Source organism: Notolabrus celidotus, chromosome 8, assembly GCF_009762535.1.
Source record: "Notolabrus celidotus isolate fNotCel1 chromosome 8, fNotCel1.pri, whole genome shotgun sequence".
Classification (NCBI taxonomy): Eukaryota; Metazoa; Chordata; class Actinopteri; order Labriformes; family Labridae; genus Notolabrus; species Notolabrus celidotus.
Genome location: NC_048279.1, coordinates 4,408,459 through 4,430,665, shown reverse-complemented (window position 1 = coordinate 4,430,665; position 22,207 = coordinate 4,408,459). Strand labels below are relative to the sequence as shown.

General features: G+C 42.0%; 1 protein-coding gene across 1 annotated transcript in view; it reads left to right on the top strand.

Annotated features, from left to right (window-relative positions):
* The window catches only part of LOC117817713 (mitogen-activated protein kinase kinase kinase kinase 4-like), a 73,273-nt gene that overhangs the window by 8,475 nt on the left and 42,591 nt on the right, over positions 1–22,207 (top strand). Inside the window, exons 3-10 of the mRNA XM_034690466.1 lie at positions 6,376–6,432; positions 9,468–9,593; positions 11,955–12,065; positions 15,689–15,779; positions 15,948–16,078; positions 16,629–16,683; positions 16,931–17,009; positions 20,852–21,024. Of these exons, the coding sequence (XP_034546357.1) occupies positions 6,376–6,432; positions 9,468–9,593; positions 11,955–12,065; positions 15,689–15,779; positions 15,948–16,078; positions 16,629–16,683; positions 16,931–17,009; positions 20,852–21,024 (823 nt within the window). The remainder of the gene's footprint in view (positions 1–6,375; positions 6,433–9,467; positions 9,594–11,954; positions 12,066–15,688; positions 15,780–15,947; positions 16,079–16,628; positions 16,684–16,930; positions 17,010–20,851; positions 21,025–22,207) is intronic.

Genomic DNA, 22,207 nt, shown 5'->3' with positions numbered 1-22,207 from the left:
CAAACATGAGTTTCTGTGTCAGCAAAATGTTAAATGAACTTCATGTATTATAGATCCCACAGCCCTCCTCTGGTTTCATTTCCTTGTACCCTCAGTTTGGGGTTAAAACATGCATGTTTATTTAAGAGGTGACCTACATTGGCTGTGTCTATCAATGACCTTCATTGATAGTTGGCTTGCTGTGTTAGCGTGACCTTGCAGAGTAAATAGCTAGTCGTGACATCATTCCATGATAGGAGTCGGCTCACTTCTGGTACTACATGAGATCTTAAATTCTACCTCTCTCTCTCATCGCTCTTTTAAAAAACTATTTAATGTACTGATCTGTTCAGTTATACTTTTGACTTGTCCGAACATTCCTTTCTGTATATGTTTCAACTTTTTGAGGTCTCATAGGTTCAGTCTTTTTCTCCCACACTACCTTAAAGTTCATAATCATGACCTTGTTATTTTCAATCCTTGATATAATCCTGGAAGCTTCCCTTAGATTCAAAATGACCGCTCAGTAATATATTTTGTAGGGGTAGACCACGATGTAACTAATGCCAGATGAAATAAAAAGCGTGTTACTTTTCCTCCTCTGTGTGTGAATCTCTCCATCTGGATCTGTTTTCACTCACCGCTCTGTCTGTTACGCCCCACCCTATGGTGGACCTATGGGGCTGACAACAGTCCACAACATGACCCAATAACATGTCAGAACACATCTCAAAATTAGGATTTATTATTTACATGCAAAGAATGTAATAATTCGTCAAAGATCAACTGGACAACCAAAGCACAAGAATCCTCAAAAGCAGTCAGCAGAGCAGCAGTCCGGACTCCAGAGGCGGTCTCCTCTGAAGGCAGCTGTGGGCTCTTGAAGTCTTAGAGCACTTAATCATCTGATTCACCTGTAGAGTGATACACAGAGAGAGGAGGGGGATACACAGAACAAAACACTGGCTGGGTATATACAGTACTACCTACGAACACAGTATTCAGTAAGTACTACATACCGTGTTTGAAGGTAGTCTGTAGTCTGACTGTTCTGTTGGATCTGGTCTGCAGGATGCTGGGTCAGGCGTCACTGAATTTCTGGTTTCAGACTGCAGAAGTAAACAACGGCCAAGCTGATAGAGAAACTGCTTCTTTAGCATCACTGATGATTTAAAAAGTTAAGAAGTGGTTTATATGGACTTTAATAATTTTCACAGCAACTAAAAAACTGAGTGCCCCGTCATATACGGAGAAGAAGCAGAACGTTAGCGCTGTGCATTGTGGGTAACAGTACGTGAGGGAGACTGGTCCGATGCATACTGAGACATGTTCCTGCATCAGTACGACGTGCAGGTAGTTTTGGCGTACTGCAGATTTTGCTTTTGTTCACATACAACATACTGAATTTAGGCCAAATCAGTATGTACTGCTAGTATAGAGGCGGGTTTGAAAACAGCCACACAGAACAAAAATACCCAGCTGTAATGTCCCGCCCCCAATTCAATCTGATTGGCTTGATGTCACGAGTAGTAGCCGATCAACACTTCAGCGTTTGTGCCTTTGATGTGCTCTCAGACGTGAGTCGAAGGTTTGAGTTTTGATTTAACATTTGCTTAAGTTATGTAAAGCTAGGGTGGGTAGTCACGGAAAACTAGCATGAATTTGAATGTAGCATTTCCTCAGGACTCCGTCTAATTGTGTGCTGATAGAGAAATGAACTACTCAGACCCAAGCTGTTTTTTGAACCAGGCTGTAAACATGTTTATTTCTGCTGTAAAGATCGTCTTCTTTGAATGTGTGTGTATGTGGTTTCTGGTGTTTCTGCAGTCAGCCTCAAGTGGATGCTCCATGAACTGCAGTTTATAGCACTTCCACATGGGCTTCATATTCTAAGACTGCTTGGTTACAATCTGGTTTTATTAATTTCAAGCTTGTTAGTTGTGTGATTAGAAATTGTATCCTGGTTTCAGACCAGTGAGTCAGCCTTTAGCCGGTCTTATGGTCCTGGATGAGCCACCTGAAGTGCTCAGAGGTAAAGTGTATGTTTCCTGAGAAACACATCATCCAGGTTTCTGAGCACTCAGTGCTGGAACAGTAGAAAGTGAGTGTTTTAAGTGGTTGTTTCCTCCTTTCACTGCTCACCAGCTGAAATGAGTTATAGATAAATCTAAGGCATGGAGTCTCTTCTTCTGGTGCCTATAGCCAGTCTGTCCTCCTGTACATATCTGTGCAATCACCGGCTGTGACACACTGGAGCATCGTGAAACATGACTGTTCCTGTCTCGTGTTAAAAGTGCTGTCTCGCAATCCTGTGCTGAGATTCAGGACTTACAACAACGTTCATGTTTGAACTGCTGAATTGAATTCTGGGAGATTCTGAAAAAGTTCTCTAATGTGGAAATATGTGATGAAGACATGTATGTTTCAACACTCGGTGATCTTCTGTGGCCTACTTCATAATGTGGAAATGTGTCCTATATTGGAGAGAGAGAGAGAGAGAGAGAGAGAGAGATAGAGAGGGAGGTATCATCAGCACAGAAGATGATGAGTTTTTAACACGTCAGGTTTATTGTAGAGCTCTCTGTTCACTCTTTGTCTGTTCTCCAATCTGAGCTGACTTACTTAGTCATTTGTCATGCTGTCTTTTGTATTTGTCACACACACACACACACACACACACACACACACACACACACACACACACACACACACACACACACACACGCACAGCCCTGTCATACATCAGTGCTTATAGGGTCTCTCCTCTAGTATCTTGTCAGCTTTCTGATTCATGACAAGGCTTTCAATTTTCTCCTTTACACCTGACTGAACATTACAGCTCTCTCTCTCTCTCTCTGTCTCTGTCTCTCTCTCTCTCTCTCTCTCTCTCTCTCTCTCTCTGTCTCTCTCTCTCTCTCTCTCTCTCTCTCTCTCTCTCTCTCTCTGTCTCTCTGTCTCTCTCTCTCCCTCCCTCTCTTTCTCTCTCATCTTTTCTGCTCTCTTTTTCTTTCTTGTTGAAGAAAATTGAATTACGTTACTATATTTCTTGTATTGAGAATGACTTCACGGTCCATATATCAAGTCTGAGGAGTTGTGGATGTGTGTGAAATGTAGTGACACCTACTCTACAGTTATTTAGAGGTAGGGCTGGGCGATAAAACGATAACGGTAATTATCTTTATACAATTTTTCTCAATATAAATGAGACAAATGTTCAATAAAAAATGATATAAACAAACCTGTAATTACAGCCCCCAGCCACTGTATAGAGAGGGAATGCTAATGTGCGTTGAACGCTAGTTGCCACCCAACATTAGACAGAGGAAGAAGACAGCACTGAACAGCCAATCCTGTCGCAGGGTGAGAGGTAGGCGGGGCTTCCAGTCATTCGTAGTTCGAGTCTGACTCTGCGTTAACTATTAACTTAATCAATCAATCTTTATTTGTATAGCGCCAAATCACAACAAACGTTATCTCAAGACGCTTTTACAAACAGAGCAGGTCTAGACCACTCTATGTCAAATTATATCTAATCTATCAGAATATATATCTAAAAAAGAAATGTTCATCAGAGACGACAGCTTGGCCATAATCCTCCTGTCAGCCACCACCTCCACAGGGTCCAGGACTGAGCTGGCCATCTTCACCAGTTAGTTCAGTCTTGCTCTCCTGTATCCTGTCCGCCCACAGCAGGTGAAATCCTTCCAATGTGGCGTTCGTATCCGGTGTTAGCTCTGTTAGCATGATGCTACTCTGCCAGTATTCCCTCTAGTGCTGGGTTAGCTCGTCCACCTTATCATAGATAGATCTTACATTCCCCATGACGGTGGGTGGAAGGACAGGTCGACGTCGTCCCTTCCTAGCTTGCACCTCAGTACCAGCATGTCATCCTTGCCTCCTTCTCCTCAGCTCGCTGGAAACATCGGGCCTAGCATCGTTTAGCATCGACATGCTACAGGCAGCTAACAGCTGATCTCCTATGTAATAATAATAATAATAATAATAATAATACATTTTAATTCAAGCGCCTTTCAAAGCGCTCAAGGACACTTTACAGAGAGGATAAAACACAATAAAAACAACACGATAAAATAAATAAAAACAACAAGCAAAGTAACACCAAGTTAAAATGAGGCAGTGACGTTAAACAGAGAATGCGGATTTGAACAGATGGGTTTTGAGTTTTGATTTGAATACGGGAAGTGAATCAGTGTTTTGGATGTCTGGTGGGAGTGAGTTCCAGAGTTGGGGAGCAGAGCGACTGAAAGCTCTGCTCCCCATGGTGCTGAGACGGGCAGGGGGCACAGAGAGGTGGAGGGAGGAGGAAGACCTGAGGGAGCGAGAGGGGGTGACAATGTGGAGGAGATCAGAGAGATACGGGGGGGGGGGAGAGAGGTTGTGGATGGCCTTAAAAGTATACAGGAGGATTTTGAAGTTGATTCTGAGTTTGACCGGGAGCCAGTGGAGCTGCTGGAGGACGGGGGTGATGTGGTGAAAGGAGAGGGTTCTGGTAATGATGCGGGCTGCAGAGTTCTGGACCAGTTGAAGTTTATGGAGGGATTTGTGAGGGACACAGAAGAGGAGTGAATTACAATAATCGATACGGGAGATGACGAGACTGTGGACCAGGATAGCAGTGGTGTGAGGGGTGAGAGAGGAGGAGACGGTTGATGTTGCGGAGATGGAAGTATGCAGACCGGGTTATGTTATTGATGTGAGAGTTGAAAGAAAGTGAGCTGTCGAGGATGAAACCCAGACTCTTTACCTGAAGGGAGGGGGAAACTGTAGAACTGTCTATGGTGAGGGAGAAACTGTCAGCTTTGGATAGGGTGGATTTAGTACCTATGAGGAGGAGTTCTGTTTTATTGCTGTTGAGTTGAAGGAAGTTGGAGGTGAACCAGGATTTGATCTCAGAGAGGCAGAGGGTGAGGGAGGAGGGTGGGAGAGTGGAGTCGGGTTTACTGGACAGGTAGAGCTGGGTGTCATCCGCGAAGCAGTGGAAGTGAATGCCGAATTTATGAAAAATATTGCCAAGTGGGAGATGGTAGAGGATGAAGAGGAGGGGCCCCCGGACAGAGCCCTGGGGCACACCTGAAGTGACGGGGAGGGATGTGAGGTGAAGGATTTGAGTTGGATGAACTGAGTGCGGCCTGTGAGGTAGTATGTAAGCAATGTTACCATGGATACACGCAGGATCTCTGGACACAGACAGGAACAAAAATAGTAAAAACACCACTGCAGACGTAGCCAGTTTGGTGTCAATGGCCAACAAATGAGTCATTAAAAGACATGACAGGCTCCAAATACAAAGAGAACTAAACTGATATGAAAAAAGGTTGAAAAAAGAACAACGAAGAGAGAGCTGCTGCAACAAGCAGCCACTCCAGCGGCACATGCGTATCCTGTATTATACTTAATACACTTCATGCTTCAGATATGGAAAAGGACATTGCGATAACATCTCTTTCAATATCGCCCAGCTCTATGAGGATAACATGTTTGGTGCTTTATTCTTTAAGTAGTAATCTGATACATTTATTCTGTTTCTTGTTCCTGATTAGACGTGTGAATGCTTTGGTCTCATGTGTTTTTCTGGTTGCTGTTCTGTTGTTGGGTTGTCTTACACGTCCTTGTGTTTTGCACTTCAGGGCCACCATAAGTTTGGCTTTGGTCCACTGTGGAGACAAGCCTCTGCAAATCCATGCACAGTACTCCTGAGTGATCGCCTTTATGTGCCGTTTATTTATTCACAGTTGGAATCGGGCACCTCTGAAAATGTACAAAGAAGTGAAACGATGTTAACTCTGTAAAGAACCAAACACAGAGCATTACATCTGGACGATGGTGGACACAGGTCAGAGCTCTGCACCCCACAGGGCTGTATTCACAGTGTGCTGTTATGAAACCGTGCGGGCCTGTGGAGGTAAGGTCCCGTGGACAATGAAAGTTTAAACAGGGAGGAAGGAAACCCCGAGCTCGCTGCCTGTAGCTGGAATGCTGACCCAGCACCGGCCTCAAGAAACACAGATCATACAGACCAGCTCAGAGACAGGAGCAGCTCCTGTGTCAGATCTGTTGTTCCTTGTTTCTGTCTTCTATAAAGTCCACACACAAAGAGGATCTGAAATCATCATGTGGGATGCACACTTTGACAAAGGGAAAGTTTGTTGAACAATATGAAGATGTGAGATCATGTCTGCCTTTGTTTTCAAAGTCCTCCTAGTGTGTGTTCGGCGTTCTCCATCCTACGCTGGTTTCCTCTTTCATTTCTCACCTCTCTGTGTGATGTTTATTATTCACATGACTTTGTTTGTAAGATCAGAATGAAAACAAACCCATACAGTGCTCAGTGTTTCTCTCTTTTGACCTTCACTTTTCTTCATGTGTTCCCCTCAGGGTCGTCATGTCAAGACCGGCCAACTGGCAGCTATCAAAGTCATGGAAGTCACAGAGGTACGCTTCATTCCTTTCTTCAGTGTTTTCTTTCTCTTCCTCCTGTTTTTACCCTAGTGTTCTCTTATCCCTCTTTGTTCAAAAAAACTCATTGATACAAACACATTTCTTGACTATAATTAAAGACTCTTACTCAATAGTTCAGTCTGTAGCCTGTTTTAAAGTTCATTACTGTGCATTTCAAACATCTCAGACATCCATATAAACTATGTAAAGCAGTTCTCACCACATCAGAGCTCTGTCAGCTTTTCTGATGTGGTTGCTCGCTGACATCAGTCTGATCAGCTGCTCCTGTGTGCTCAGCTCGTAGGTGGTAGCTGAAACTTCTTTGGTAATCATTTCTTTCTGTTTGACTCATTACTTCTGAGCCGTCTGGGAGCTTTTCTTTACTACGGTGTGCTGAGAGGGTCAGAAGAGCATGTGATTAGAAATGATAATAATACTCCTTTGATTTAGGTTCTCAATCTCATCAGGATTAACGCCTGCATACTGACAGCCCTCATATATATGTAACAGGGATGGGTATTTAAAACCATAACACTATTCGATAATCATTGACATCTATTCCACGATTATTCGAATAATCAGCCCCCCACACTTACATGCACACACACACACACACACACACAAACACACACCTGTCCCATGAACAGCCCGTTTGTGTGACAGTCTCGTTAACCAGCAGCAGGACGAGGTGCTGCTAGTAGCGAGCACTGACAGCGTCTGTCTCAAACTTTACGTCAGTGTTTCTGTGACGCGGCGTGGCGTGTGTGTTTACATGTTACAGCCATGCTCAGTCTCTGGAAATACGTGTGTAGTAGTGTGAGATTCAGTAACGGAGAAAATCGTCTCTGATTTTCCACAAAATTGTCGCGATAGTTTTCTTCTTCTTTTTCTATTTAATGCAGTTAGCATTCTTCTTCTTCTGCTAGCAAACACAGTTAGCAAACAGCTTTAAGACCAGGGGTGCAGCTCGCTCGGCTGGAAGTGAAGCTTCCACAAAAACTGCTCCCCCTAGTGGCTGGCTGCAGTATAGGTCAAAAACTCTGTCTGCAGTCAAACTTTAAAAAATAAATACACGTCGTACGAATGTTTCTCACATCCGTATGCTGTGGTGATATGTAGATATTATTTGACTGTTTTGTGTTCAAGGCCTCTTTTTTCTGAAAAGTTGATTTTTCATTAGTTATTAGAGTTTAAAAAACGGGGTTTTACTTCTGGGTTTGCTTTGATTGACAGCTGCCGTAGAGAGAAACTCTCATAGGACCTCTGGACGCTATGCTGTAGGGCAGAGCTCGTTACCGTGGCAACGCAGAAATTACCGTTTCAGCACAGAGATTCCCTACTGCGCAGACTCTGGCTGCAGAAATATATACAAGATGGCAGCGCTCTGGAACGGGATATTTTGGCTTCAAAACCGTACAATGGGAAAAGACTGAGCAATGCTGTCCATTTTATTTACAGTCTATGTATAAGACGCTCTATAACCACCGTCTGGCGGGAATACTGTATTACAACCAAGCCGCAACCTCCGGTCTAAGAATATAAGGCCAGTGTGGAAGTTTTAAAAACTGCAGATCATCAAGGATCCGCTTGAGACTGGCTCCGGAAGTACCGGAAACCACATACACACCAATTCAAAGAAGATGATCTTTACAGCAGAAATAAACATGTTTACAGCCTGGTGCAAAAGATGATTGTAGTCTGGATGGCTCATTTCTTGATCGGCACACACTGTATGGGGGGTGAATTTTTTCATAACGCAGCAATTTCGAAGATATTAAGATAATAAGTCTTCCAATGAGAGGCACAGCTGATTTGATTGACAGGTGGGAACACTGTAGCTGTTAGCTGCCGCCGCCAATTGGCCTCAAAACAGCGCTTCAGAAACAGATGGTTGAAATCATGGATACTACGTCCATTATTTATACAGTCTATGATTACAACCAGGCAGCAGTGAAAGCAATGAAAAATTTTACTTTTGAAATGAGAAAATATTCAAAGTGCCCATCCCTAATATGTAATTTTATTGGGATGATTTGAGAAGCTTGCAGTGAGTATTCCACTCAAAAGGCTAGTCGAGTTTCCTGAAGAAGCTCAGCTCAGTCTTGTGCGGAGATCCTGACGTGTCTGCAGACACATGGCGAGAAAATGTTGAACATTGTTCTCTTTGATTCGATTTGCTGCGTCGACTTCTTCATTTAGTCATAAGCAATTTGAAGATGTGACATTGGGTTTCAGGAATTCAACTTCCTCCATTTCTTAATCAACTTAAACTCCAAGTATTTCAGAACTACACGTGCTGGTTTGTCCCTGCTGACAGGACTTCTTGGTCGGGTTCCACAGTGTTGTAGACAAAGTCTTTAGCAGGAAATGCTTGGCTATTATCTCCCTGCTCTCTCTTTGCACACACACGCCACACACACACACACACACACACACACACACACACACACACACACACACACACACACACACACACACACACACACACACAGGCAGCAGGCAGCAGGCTTTGTGTTTCAGATGGAGGTGAGAGTTCAGTCTCTGCCTCATCATTTTCTCTCCCCTACTGTCCTGTGGAGATTTAAAGCAGGTCAGTGACCGGGAGAAGCTCTCTGTTGTTTCCTTCTTTTAAATAACAACGCCTCCCCCTCCAGCTCAGGCCTCCTGCCTCTGCTCCAGTCTAGAACAGATTCAGGGGCTCAGTGAGTTGGAGTTATTTCCTGGATTTATAGTGAGAAAACAAAAACTGCACACTGCAATGCAACTGAGCTTCAGTGTCTCTGTTGACAAACAGGAGCAGTTCAGTCAAAGTCCAATGAGAGGCTGCCAAGAATTTACACAACAGTCTGACCAGATATGCTGTGTGCCTTGATTTGATTTGTCCTGGAATGACAGGATACTTAAAGATCTGTCACATAATGCATTCCCTTTAAAAAAGAGAATTAGTGATGAGGCTGAACAGAGAGCCGTGAAGAACTGTGAGATAAATCTATGAACAGAGATGTTTTCTGATGTGTTGTTTTATTCAGGAGGAAGAAGAGGAGATCAAACTGGAGATCAACATGTTGAAGAGCTATTCCCACCACAGGAACATCGCTACCTATTACGGAGCTTTTATCAAGAAAGGTCCTGCTGGACAGGACCACCAACTCTGGGTTTGTAAACTCCTCTGTCAGCTCTTTTTAGATGAAGTCCTGAATTAAAAAGTAATAAGGAAATGACTCATATTTAACTAACGAGCAACAACCCTTTAACTGGTTTTAACAGACGACATCACATCCCTCCTGTCCTCTCTTCTCTCCTCTGGCTTCTTCTGCGTTTATGATTTTAAGATTTTACTGATCACTTGTAAAGCCCGCCTGGGTCTCGCCCCAAACTACATCGCAGAAATGCTAACAAATTACGAGCCATCTCGCATCCTTAGATGCTCATGTGGGGCATTTTTGGTCGTCCCAATGTCGAGGCTCAAATCAAAAGGGGATCAAGGTTTCTCCATCAGAGCCCCTCGACTTTGGAACGACCTCCTTGAGGAGATAAGGCTCGCAGAGTCAGTGACATCTTTTAAATCTCTTCTTAAAACCCATTTTTACAGACTTGCTTTTATGTGACTTCATCCTTCTAACTGCTCTTACTTCTATTGTATTATTATTTATAGTTTTTATCCAACTCATTAATTGTTTTAAATTTGATTTGATTATTTGATTTGATTATTTGATTTGATTATTTATTGTTTCAATTTATTATTATTTTTCATTTATTATTTTCATATTCCCAATGTATCCTTTTCACTTTTATCTAATTATCTTGATGTGGTGTCATCCTCTTATTCTGAAAAACCTCTTTTATTGTCCTTTTAATGCTTTTATTTACTTATCCATTTTTATTGATTTTTTTTTTTTTTTTAATGTTTTAATTTATCTTTGAAAACCTAGTTAACAATGATTTCTTGGTCTAGTCACACCACTTCCTTCTGTTTAATTAGGGCCCGAGCACCGATGGTGGCGAAGGCCCTGTTGTTTTTCTAAGGATAGATTTTTATTCTTTGTCGCGCAACTTCAAATGCATTTTTGGATCCCTGAACGTGCATGAAAGCGCGGATATTTTTGTATCAGGCCTGGTGAAAAATTTACTAATTTATGGGTCTCGCTAAAAAAATTACAAAAATGTGCTCGCTAGCGCTCCCTAAAATTTTCAAAAACACCTCCGTATTGGTGTTATTTTGAGCTACATGCTTGAAAATTTGTATGCATAGTCATGGCATCAGGACGCACAAAAAAGCCTCTCACACCCATATCCGAAACTCAACAGGAAGAGCGCCACCTATTTTTGAAAATAAAAAATGGCTCCAAAAAGCGTCCAAAAACGTCCAAATAAGGGTGCATACTTTCGCTGTTATCCCCTAGAGCTTTTCTCTGATTCAGTCCAAACTAGGCACATTCTATAGTAAACCCATTGACGATTAATACAAAGTGAAGGCATTCTGTTCAGACGAAAGTTGTGGGCGTGTCAGAGTTTGGGGGGAGGCATAAAAAAAAACCTTCGGAAAATGGATTTTTGTGACTTTAAAATGCGCGCAATTTCACCTCATCTAACACACTCATCAGTCCTCGGGAAAATTGCGACATTTTACGGGTTTCGCAAAAAAAGTCGAAAAAATTTGCTCACTAGCGCCCCCTACAGTTTTCAAAAACCCCTCCCCATAGAGGTTATTTTAAGCTACATGCGTGAAAAGTTCTACGCATATTCATGGCATCAGGACGCACAAAACAGCTTCTTGCACCAATATCCCAAACTCAACAGGAAGAGCGCCACCTAGCTTTGAACATGAAAAATGGCTCCAAAATAAGGGTGCATAATTTCGTTATCTTCTGCGAAGGCTTTTCTCTGATTCAGTCCAAACCAAGGGCAACCTACAGTAGACACCTTGAGAAAAAAAATTATCAGAACAAATTCCGTTCAGACTAAAATTGTGGGCGTGGCAGGTGTTGAGGCGGGGCATCAAACGCACATACAGCTTTGAATGTGAAGAATGACGCCCAAATAAGGGTGCATACTTTTGAGAGCTACTCCTAGGGCTTTTCTCCAATTCAGTCCAAACAAGGCACATTCTAGAGCAGACATATTGACAATTCCAAATCTTTCGAGGCATATCGTTCAGATTAAAATTGTGGGCGTGGCAGACTCAGAAGGCAATCTGTCAAAAACTTGGAACATTTGCACCACCCAAGGGACACAGGCAGTATATACTCTCAGATCTTGCTTTCACATCATGTGGTGGTTTACATGTGGCGGTGGCTCACATAGGCGGCGGCTGTAGGTGTGCGAGGGCCCGTTCACCGCCGCTTGCGGCTTTTATTTACATGTATTTTTTTGAACCTCTTGCGTTGTATTCTGTTTTGCATATTATTATTATAACTTTAGTGTATTTTCAAACAGTGTCTTTTAAACCATGTGTATTATTTTCCAGACCCTGTTACCTGTGTGCTAATCAGATGTTTCTGTATATGTTCATGTAGTTGGTGATGGAGTACTGTGGAGCCGGCTCTGTGACAGACCTGGTCAAAAAGACGAAGGGGAACTGTCTGAAGGAGGACTGGATTGCTTACATCTGCCGAGAGGTGCTCAGGGTAAGTTTTGAGTGTGCTGCAGTGAAACCGGTCGTGTCTGGAGTCCCTCAGTGTGAGAGCAGTAAAATGAGTGAAGATGTGGTCTGAAGTGTTTTCCAGTTTTCTTGTTTGGCCACCTTTGTTGAGGACAACAACCACATTACAGGAAAGAATCAATGTCAGTGTTGCAGCAGACTTTGTTTTTGCAGCTGTGACCAAATCACTGCTCCTTTGTTTTTCAGTGCATTCCAAGGTTTCATCCAATACACCATACAGTTTGTTTCACCTTCACTTACACAAGCATATGGCCTTATCATGAGCTATAAAAGAGTCCCACACACCCAAACCATGAATCAGCTCCTTTGAGGTTGAAGTGTAGGAGTATATTTGCTGGTTTCTTTCCCGGGGTAATGCTTGGATGAAATCTTGGAGGGCTTTGGTCTGATCCACCTCAGATGTGGTCAGTATACAGAGGAGACATTAGAGATGAAAGATGTTCAAGTCGTATACAAAACTTTGAGAGTACATCCAGGATGAGCTCTGAAATGTACATGTTCAACAAGAAACAGGAAGTGGTGTGTAACGTTTCTATAGATGCTCCAATCTCATGATGCAAGTTTTCAATTATGGCCATAATGTCTTGATTTTCCAGAAGTCATCCCCTCAGATAAAACTCTGCAGCCCAATCTGTGTCGGCACTTCAAAGTCTGATGTCTCTCCATGTTTGAGCAATACACGTCTGCACCTTCTTTCATTTGCTTTCTATGCTTCAGTGAGATATTTTTAACGCCAAGCATGCAGATCCTTATCCCTCTTACATGTGGTCAACTACCTCCTGAGGTGCTGCTGATGCTAAAACGCAAAGCTTCTGGGTTTTAGTAAAAAAAGGGTTTGCCATCAGGGAACTTGGTACCTAAAGCTGACACGCAGCAATACTCCTCGAAATGCTTGAGGGCAGTGTGGTCTCTCTTATAGCCCGTCGCCTGCTTCTGTCCCCGCTACCATCTCTGTTTACTTTTCCACAGAGATTCAGAGCGTGTTCTGTTAATCTACAGCTGATACATGTTGCTGTTTATCATACTGACATGATTACATGAAGAATAGAGAGGAGGAGAGGAAATACAAGGCCGATGAGCGGGGAACCCGGAAGTGCTGTAAATGCGGGACATACAATGCCATTGAGCGAACCAATCTCAGGGCTTGTGGTCTGCATCATTTTGACTCATAGTTACATTTTGGAGGAGGTGTGCCTCGGCTACACATGTAGGCCTCTGTGCACAGGAGCTACACAGACCCACAGCGTAGGCATAGGCATAGGTGTAGATTCGACTCAGAAGTATAAATCCGGCTTAAGTCACCTGTAGGAACAACTACAGTAGGTGATATGGACTTTGGGTGAGGATGGAATTAAGGAGCTAATAATGCTTCCTACAATTACTGTAAAACCTGATTTCTGAGATAAGTGATGCTTGTTTATTATTTCAAGACTTGAAAAAACAGTTTTGGGCTAATATGTTGTTAAACCCATCAGGAAGTCAGCTATGGTGAATTTGTTGTGAAGTTCCATTTCTTTGTGTATTTCAGTCATTTCCTTCTTTCATCACTGCACATGTAGAATAAACCCCAAAATACCTGCAGCCAAACTGCTGTTAGTTCATTTTAACCCACAAAACAACTAATTAACAGTCTGAAGTAACTTTAGCATCTCTGTGACTTTTCAGTGTTAAACCTGGACAGATGTCTCTGTCTTTAAGTCGATGCTTCATTTTGCAGAGTGCTCTGCTCATGGTGGATTAAGATGAGATCAGACTGAGTCCTGTCTGTAAGATGGGACTGGATCTGATCCTGTCTTGATGTTGGGTCTTTGTTAATAATAGAACATAGAGTACGGTCTAGACCTGCTCTGTTTGGAAAGAGTGTTCAGATAACATTAGTTGTGAATTGGCGCTATATAGAGAAAGATTGATTGAAAGCAAAATGCCTGCATGACAGCACTTTCATGCATTCAAACACCTGATACAGCTTCCCCTCTGAACTGAATAAGTTATATGAAAAATTCTAAGATAAACATTAAACACTCTTTGTCAATATATAAGTCAGAGTCCTTCTCAATGTAGTCTGCGCTCAAGTCTGAGTACAATTCACCAGAACCCCCTCCACCACCCACATCACACCTGTCCTTCATGAACTCCACTGGCTTCCCATCAAACACCAAGATTCTGCTTCTCACCTTCAAGGCCATTAACAACCGAGCTCCTCAGAACCTCATTGACCTCCTCCATACTAATATACCCACCTGCAGTCTCAGGTCCTCCTCTTCTACTCAACTCACCCTCCCACCTGCTCGCTTGACTACCATGGGGTCGAGATCCTTCAGTCGCTTGGCCCCCCCGCCTCTGGAACTCTCTCCACCAGGACTTACAAAGTTACACCACCTTCTAAACCTGCCTCAAAACTCACCTTTCCCACCAAGCCTACTCGCTTTAATTTGTCTTTATTGGACTGGAATGACTTCACTTTCACTTCCATCATGACTTCACTTTCATTGTTCGAGTATTTTATTGTTATTCTGTTGTATTTATTTACCTTTGAGGTTTTTTTTTTACTGTTGGTATGTTGTAAGGTGACCTCGAGTGTCCAGAAAGGTGCCTATAAATGAAATGTATAATAATAATAATAATAACATTATTATTATTATTATTATTATTATTATTATTATTAATTCTGATGCATCAGTGCTCGAGTCCTGGTCGAGTCACGAGTCCTGAAAATCAGGACCAAGCCTGAGTCCTTGTTCAGTAAAGGCTGGATGAGTTACTGCTGTCGTTGTGAAGAAACACTGAGCTACTTAAAGTGTTAACTTCTTTTAAAAATCATGACTCAAACTGACTCTGATACGTCTTTCAGGGACTTCCCTGTGATTGTGAGGAAATAACTGTTTCATACGTTCAGTTATTTCCTCACTTTAAATACGTCTGAACGATGTTTTGATTATTAATCCAAAAGATCACGAGGTCCTGAGAAAGACTCTGAGATGTTTGTGATGGTTTCTGTCGGCTGTTTGTCTACGTGGTTCTGGTAACAAACTTCAGATGCACACAGACGATAAATAAAATGATATGTCAGTTTGAACACGTCTGTCCTTGACGCTGACGTTATCAAACACAAACAGAAAGTGAGAGGATTTTAAAGTCGTTAAAACGACAGAGACAAAAGACTGTGGAGGGCTGCCAGAGTGTTCCCTGTGTCTGTCAGCCAAGATGTCTCCTCATTGTTTCAACACACACACAAACACAACAGAGACACTTAGCATGAAGTCATTGTCTGAAATAAGACTCACTTCCTTTGTTTATTTGACCTCCTTTGAGGAAGTCCAAACACACTCACACACACAGGCTCACAACAACACGGCTTGAAAGTGTGCTAATTGTTAGCATGGGCCCCGAGGTCACCCCACCACTCAGAGTGAGCTTATTCAGAGTCTTCTTGGAAGCTTTAAATAAACAGTGCCTCTTATTTAGCCATCTTTAGAATGAACACATAATGCTGCTCCTCTGTTCAGAGACTCTTTTCAAACCTCAGCATGTTGATCCAGGTCATCTGACTCTGTGTGCTGATATGAGTGTGTATCTGTCTTCCTGCAGGGTCTTTCCCATCTTCACTCCCATCATGTGATTCATCGAGACATTAAGGGACAAAATGTTTTACTCACAGAGAACGCCGAAGTCAAGCTGGGTATGACACATCCACACATGCACCGAAGCTCCTCCGGCACTTAGGCGGCAACAATCACACAGTCACACATGTGTTTATATACACACAACCACAGAGTGAAGACCACATGAAGAGGCAGAGGTTTTGGTTGCTTTGAGATACTAAATTGTCCTCTCTTTGTTGCTGTAGTTGACTTTGGAGTGTCGGCTCAGCTGGATAAGACGATAGGTAGAAGAAACACCTTCATCGGGACTCCCTACTGGATGGCTCCGGAGGTCATCGCCTGTGACGAGAACCCTGAGGCCACATATGACTACAGGGTACTGAATCACTGAATCTAGAAGAAAAAGTCCTGTTTCTGCCCAGATTTAAAGGGATATATATATATACATTTTTTCCTTAAAGTGGGGCTATGTTAGCTACAGGGGATGACATTCAGTGTTGTAACGAGTCCAGGTTAGGACCCACAGTACAGACACAAATGGAGGCAAAGGATGAAAACAGGGTTTTAATAAGATAACTTGCAACAGGTAGAGTTCAGGTTTCCAGGGTGCGTTATGGATGCTGAGTGGCTGGCTGTGGTTCTGGAGCTGGGCTTTTGGTTGTTAAGAAGTTACACGGAGATCTGGTCCCAGGGAGAGACAAAGTTAGTTTGTTTCAGGAGAAAAAAGGAGTTAAAAAAAACACATATCAAGAGGGCCTGAGCTGAGTACCACGCTTGGTAAACGGACGATCTGGCGATGAGTGGAGGACTGAGCCGGGCTGCAGACAGAGTTGATGGCTTAATTGTAGATTAGCAGCAGGTGATGAAAGAAGTCAGGCTCATCTTTGTGTGAGCAGCAGTCTGAACCTCTTGTCTCTCGTTCTCAGAGTGACCTCTGGTCTTTGGGCATCACGGCTCTGGAGATGGCTGAAGGAGCACCTCGTAAGTTAGAAACAATGTACACACATTGATGTTGATAAATAAATAATAACTGTTTTTCTGACTTTATGTTTTCACTCTGGATTTATTCTTTCTATAAATCCTGTCTACATCACTCTCATGCCCCCCCCCCCTCTCTCTCCCTCTCTCTCTCTCTCTCTCTCTCTCTCTCTCTCTCTCTCTCTCTCTCTCCCTCTTTCTCACGTTGATCGTCAATGACGCTCTTGTTCCCTCTCTGATTTTCTTGTAGCTCTGTGTGACATGCATCCAATGAGAGCTCTGTTCTTGATTCCACGAAACCCTCCTCCCAAACTGAAATCAAAGAAATGGTAAGCCGGTGCGCCCACACACACACACACACACACACACACACACACACACACACACACACACACACACACACACACACACACACACACACATACACAGAATTTAAAGGGTGGTGTTGATTTTCTCTTCTTTAAAAATGATTTGATTCAGTATTAATTCGATTCAGTACTGATCAATACGCCCTTATTTGTGTTGGTTAGAAAAACTGACTCCAAATTGAATGTTACTGTTGCATTGTTCCTTTAAAAACATCAAATTAAAAGCACAGTCTGCTCTAAAGTGCACACCTGAACATTTGCCACTAACACCCATTCATTATCAATGTAATAGATGTGATAGTTACACAGAGGTCTGTTGCACTAAGTGCCATCTCTCTGCTGACTGTAACAACTACTTCCCTCGTCTCTGTGGGCAGCTTTGGATCGGCGACTTCTGTCCTGTGTTTTCATGTTGGTATGTTCTAGGGCTGGGTGATAATTCAATAACGGTAATTATCATGATATAGTTTTTCTCAATATAAATATGACAAATGTTCAATACAAATTTGATATAAATAAACCTGTAATTACACCCCCCAACCGCTGGAAAGGGAGGAGGCACTAATGAGCCTTAAACGCTAGTTATCACCCAACATTAGACAGAAGAAGAAGACGGCACTGAGCAGCCAATCATTTAGCAGAGTAAGAGGTAGGCGGGGCTAAAAGACGTTCGGAGCGGAATGTAAACACAGCTGAAACGAGCAGCTACACTGAAAATGCAAAACTACCAGCTCAAAGCAGAGTGGTTAGTCTGACACTGTGTTGACTCTGTGTTAACTATTAACTTAAAGCTGCTGTGAGGAACTTTTGTTTTGTATCAATTCTGGCGCCCCCTTGTGGACAAAGTGATACCTCTTATCTCTTGTCCTGTACATGCAAAAGTTGTGTTTTCAACAAAACATCATTCTGTTGTCTTTTAACAATCAGCTTTATTAGGCAATGTGATTATTTTCCATGAAAACAGTGAAATAAAGTCTGTTTCTGAAGCAGGATGTTCATCATCTGGTCTGACACCTACCCCCTCAGGGCGGTTTCAGGCATTAAGAATTACAACAGAGAAGGTGTCAGTGTTGCTGCTGATGGTCTTGTTTGCTATTGATGGTTATAAAGAGGCATCAGTATCACTTTCAGTCTGTTTCTCAGCCAGTTCAAAACTCCTCACAGGGCCTTTAATACACTTCATTAAATATACTTTCAGGACGTAGGTAAATAAATGTCATTATACAAGTGATCTAAACCTGAGAAAAATAAGAATCTACAAACTAAAACTTCACAGAAATCTCATCTTACATTAAAGACCTGCTTCCTGTTCGCACCATCACAACTGATGAATTCAAGAAGTTTATCAGAAAACTAAATCCACATACAAACTAACAAACCATCTTCAACTTTCACTCAGGACCAAAAATCTGTCTTTAAATTTAAATGAAATACTGATTTGATTTTTAGCATGATAATTATTGATATCGACTGATATGAAAAATGTGATTGTGATAACATCTTTTTTAATATTGGCCAGCTCTGGGTGTGACCTAGTGTGGTTTCAGTGTGTGTGCCATCTTCTTGAAGCCCTCACTCTTGAAGCTCCTTACAGATGAACATCTCCACTGACTGTTACCTTCTGTGTGCGGACAAACGAGTTGTGAAGGGTTAGGGTTAGGGTTTGTGAATTGGTGTTATACAGATAAAGATGATTTTTTTAATATATATATTTGTCTGTGATCGGAGGGTTTAGCTTTAGTCCCCGCTTGTTAAACCTCGGTGTAGAGTCGGCTCAAATGATTGCATAGGTTCGGGGCGCTGGTGTTATAATGGTCTAAAGCGCCCCCCATACAGAGGCTATAGTCCTCGTCGCAGGTGTCACCGGCTAGATTCCCGGCCGCAACCATTTGCTGCATGTCTTCCCCCACTCTCTACTCCCCACATTTCCCGTCTATCTACAGTTGTCCTGTCAACAAAAGCAAAAACGCCCAATATATATAAAGATATTGCATATTTCTGTCACTTTGGTGCAGTTCTACATCTAAATCCAAAATGCATCCGAACATCAGCTTCAAGATGTACTGAAAGCATGTGGCGTCTTTGTTGCTGCTGCTCGGTGAATATCTTTTATTTCCCCTCTGCTCTCCTGTCACTCTCTCTCCTTCTCTTCCTCCCGTCATACATAATGGAGAAGTTAGCAGGACAGCTTGCAGGACAGCTTTTAATAGCTTCAATGGTCAGAGGTACACTGCTTTCATTCCCTTTGCCTCAGGGCCTCCCGAAGGCAGCAGTAAGTAGAAAGCAGCACATACTCCCTCCTTGTTGTCTTGTAGTTTGGAGCTCCGACGGCACGGCTCTGAGGGGTTTCTGTAAACAGAGATCGCCTGAGTACAACTCCAAGTCTGCATTTTGACAGGATTTCCCTCGGTTATACTGCAACAAGTGCTTTCTAGCTTCCACTCTCTCGGTGAGTTTCAGCATGTGTTGATATCTTGTGGCGTGTTATTAAAGTTTCAGAGATCCTATGTGTTTTGAAATTTGTCCATCATATCCCACTTTAGAAACTTTCCTTTAACTCCTCATTTCACCTGATTTGACTTCATGTTCATGACCAGCTTCATGCACTGCTGTACCTCATCTTAGTGAGGCACAGCAGTTAACTCATTTATTTTTTTCTTTCTCCTTTTTTAGATTAAAGAATTAGTTTATCTTTTTTTTTCTTTGTTGTCTATTTCCTATCTTACTTTACTCTCCTCCTCCCTCTCTCTCCCTCCTCTCTATCAAGCTTCTGATACCAATAACAATATGACATTAATGTTTAGCACCAATAAATAGAAACAAATAAATAAGTAATAAAAAATAATTCTTTACTCCCTATAATCTTATCAATCTTTCCACTTCTCATATTTGGAATACATCGCAAGATATTCACTAACCTTCATACCCCAAGCCTTCAAACATTAACCCTCACAAGACACACCTTTTGTTTATGTTTTTATATATATATTATTATCTACTTAATTTATTTTATTTCTTTTGTATTTAATATCAACCCCCTGAAAATAATATTAATAATAATATAATTAGGAAACTGTCGTTCAGCAGTAACTGTTTCATTATCATTATTGACATAATATATTTATTTACTTTCCTTTTAGTATTATTATTATTATTATTATTATTATTATTATTATTATTATTATTATTATTATTATATAGGTTATTTCTGCTCTATGTTTTATAAACATCAGTTGTTCTTCTTTGTTTGTTTTGCTGTTGTTGTTGTTTTTGTTTTTCCCTTTGTTTTCCTTGTCGAGTTTTTTTTAATCTTGTCCGTATTGGTGCCTTGTTTACTTGTCATTCTATCTACTTGTCATCACTTGGTCAGCCTTTTCTTGTAAAGCTCATTTCTTGCACAATAACAAATAGAAATAAAAATAAAAAATCTTAGTGATAAGAAGACTAAACTTCTGATAAAGCTGAAAGAGCTGAATGTGCTTTACATATTAGCAGACTTAAATTTCACTCTGTGGTACCAGAAGGTATGTGCTTATGGGTGAAGCAGTTTCTGTTCAGTCTGTTTATTTTTAGACTCTTAAAGTAGGCCGTTTCACCACTGAGGATGACATGTAGTGAAAAACAAAGTGACAGTGGGCTGTGTCAGGTTGTAATGAGTTAATGTGTTTGGGGTCTAAAGACTTGGACTCAACATGGAGTTTGTTTACAGGTGAACTTTGAGCTTGTGATCAAAACTTCATTCATGAACTGTTTTCATGTCGACATTAAAGGAAACATTCTTTGTCTAATTCTGTGTTGTGCAGGTCGAAGCGCTTCTTGTCCTTCGTCGATGGTTGTCTGGTAAAGAACCATTTAGACCGACCCACCACGGACACTCTGCTGAGACACGCTTTCATCAGAGATCTGGCAAATGAACGGCAGGTTCGCATCATGCTCAAAGATCACCTCGACAGAACTCGGAAGAAGAGGGAGAAAGGTGAGGAGACGTGAACAGATTTACCGCCAACAGATGTCTGAAACGAATGTTCAACTGGCTGCAGCTGAGGAAGAGCACCAGCTGCTCTGAGGGTACAGCTGCTGCTCTCCTTATGCACATTTAGATCACACTGTTCACTGAGACGTATGTTTGAGTCGCTTGATTTAACAGAACTAGTTTGCTCTCTTAACTTTGCCTGAAGAGTGCCACAATACGGCGGTCTGAATCTGCCCGTCATCCCTCAAATACACAAAAAACAGGAAGAAGTCAAAGAGAGTTAAAGACACGTGCACATGCATCCCATTACATCTCTACAAATGTGCCTCATTCTGTACTGCTGGCTGAGAAAAAAACAGCTCTCTTGGTTTTAAATGATATGTCCCTGTGCCAGTGAAGGGAGGTGTTTGAACTGATCTGAATACAAAGAGAAATGAGGAAGGGACGCAGTGACAGGTAAAAGTAAGGGATAATGCATAACCGTCATCAAGGGGGTTTTGACCAATCAGAATCAAGCATCTTACACAACCAGAAGATCAGTAAGAAAGCCGGGTAATAAGCAAGAAGAAGACAGGTCAGGGCCAAGAGGTGAGGGCTTTATTCTACATCATTCAGTTTGGGTTGATGTTTTAAGAAAGAGGTGTAGAAAAATAGCAAAATACTATTGGTGCTCAATCAGTGTGAGTAAGTTAAGTCATCTTCATCAACTAAAACACAGCTGGAGGAGAGGGACTGTAAACTAAATCTGACAGTGATAGCAGAAAGGAAGAGAGAGAGAGAGAGAGAGAGAGAGAGAGAGAGAGAGAGAGAGAGAGAGAGAGAGAGAGAGAGGAGCTGAGAGGGGAAGGAAGGAGGAAACAGATTGCCCATCTGGTTCTAATCTTCTGTTAGCTTCTAAAAACACTCTAATGACTGGTTGACTTTCTGCACACTGCATGTTTTGTGTGTGTGTGTGTGTGTGTGTGTGTGTGTGTGTGTGTGTGTGTGTGTGTGTGTGTTTATGTTTAAAGTTAGATTTGTTTGCATTGTTTATACCCCTCTAGGGAAATAAAATCTGCTGGGTGTGTGTGTGAGAAAGTAACTGAGGCAGAGAAGGATGTGCTGTTTTCAGCGTTGTTCAGACAAAGATGGCTTCACTTTACAAAACTGAACTTAAAAAGATTTACTCATGCATCAGCAGAAATAT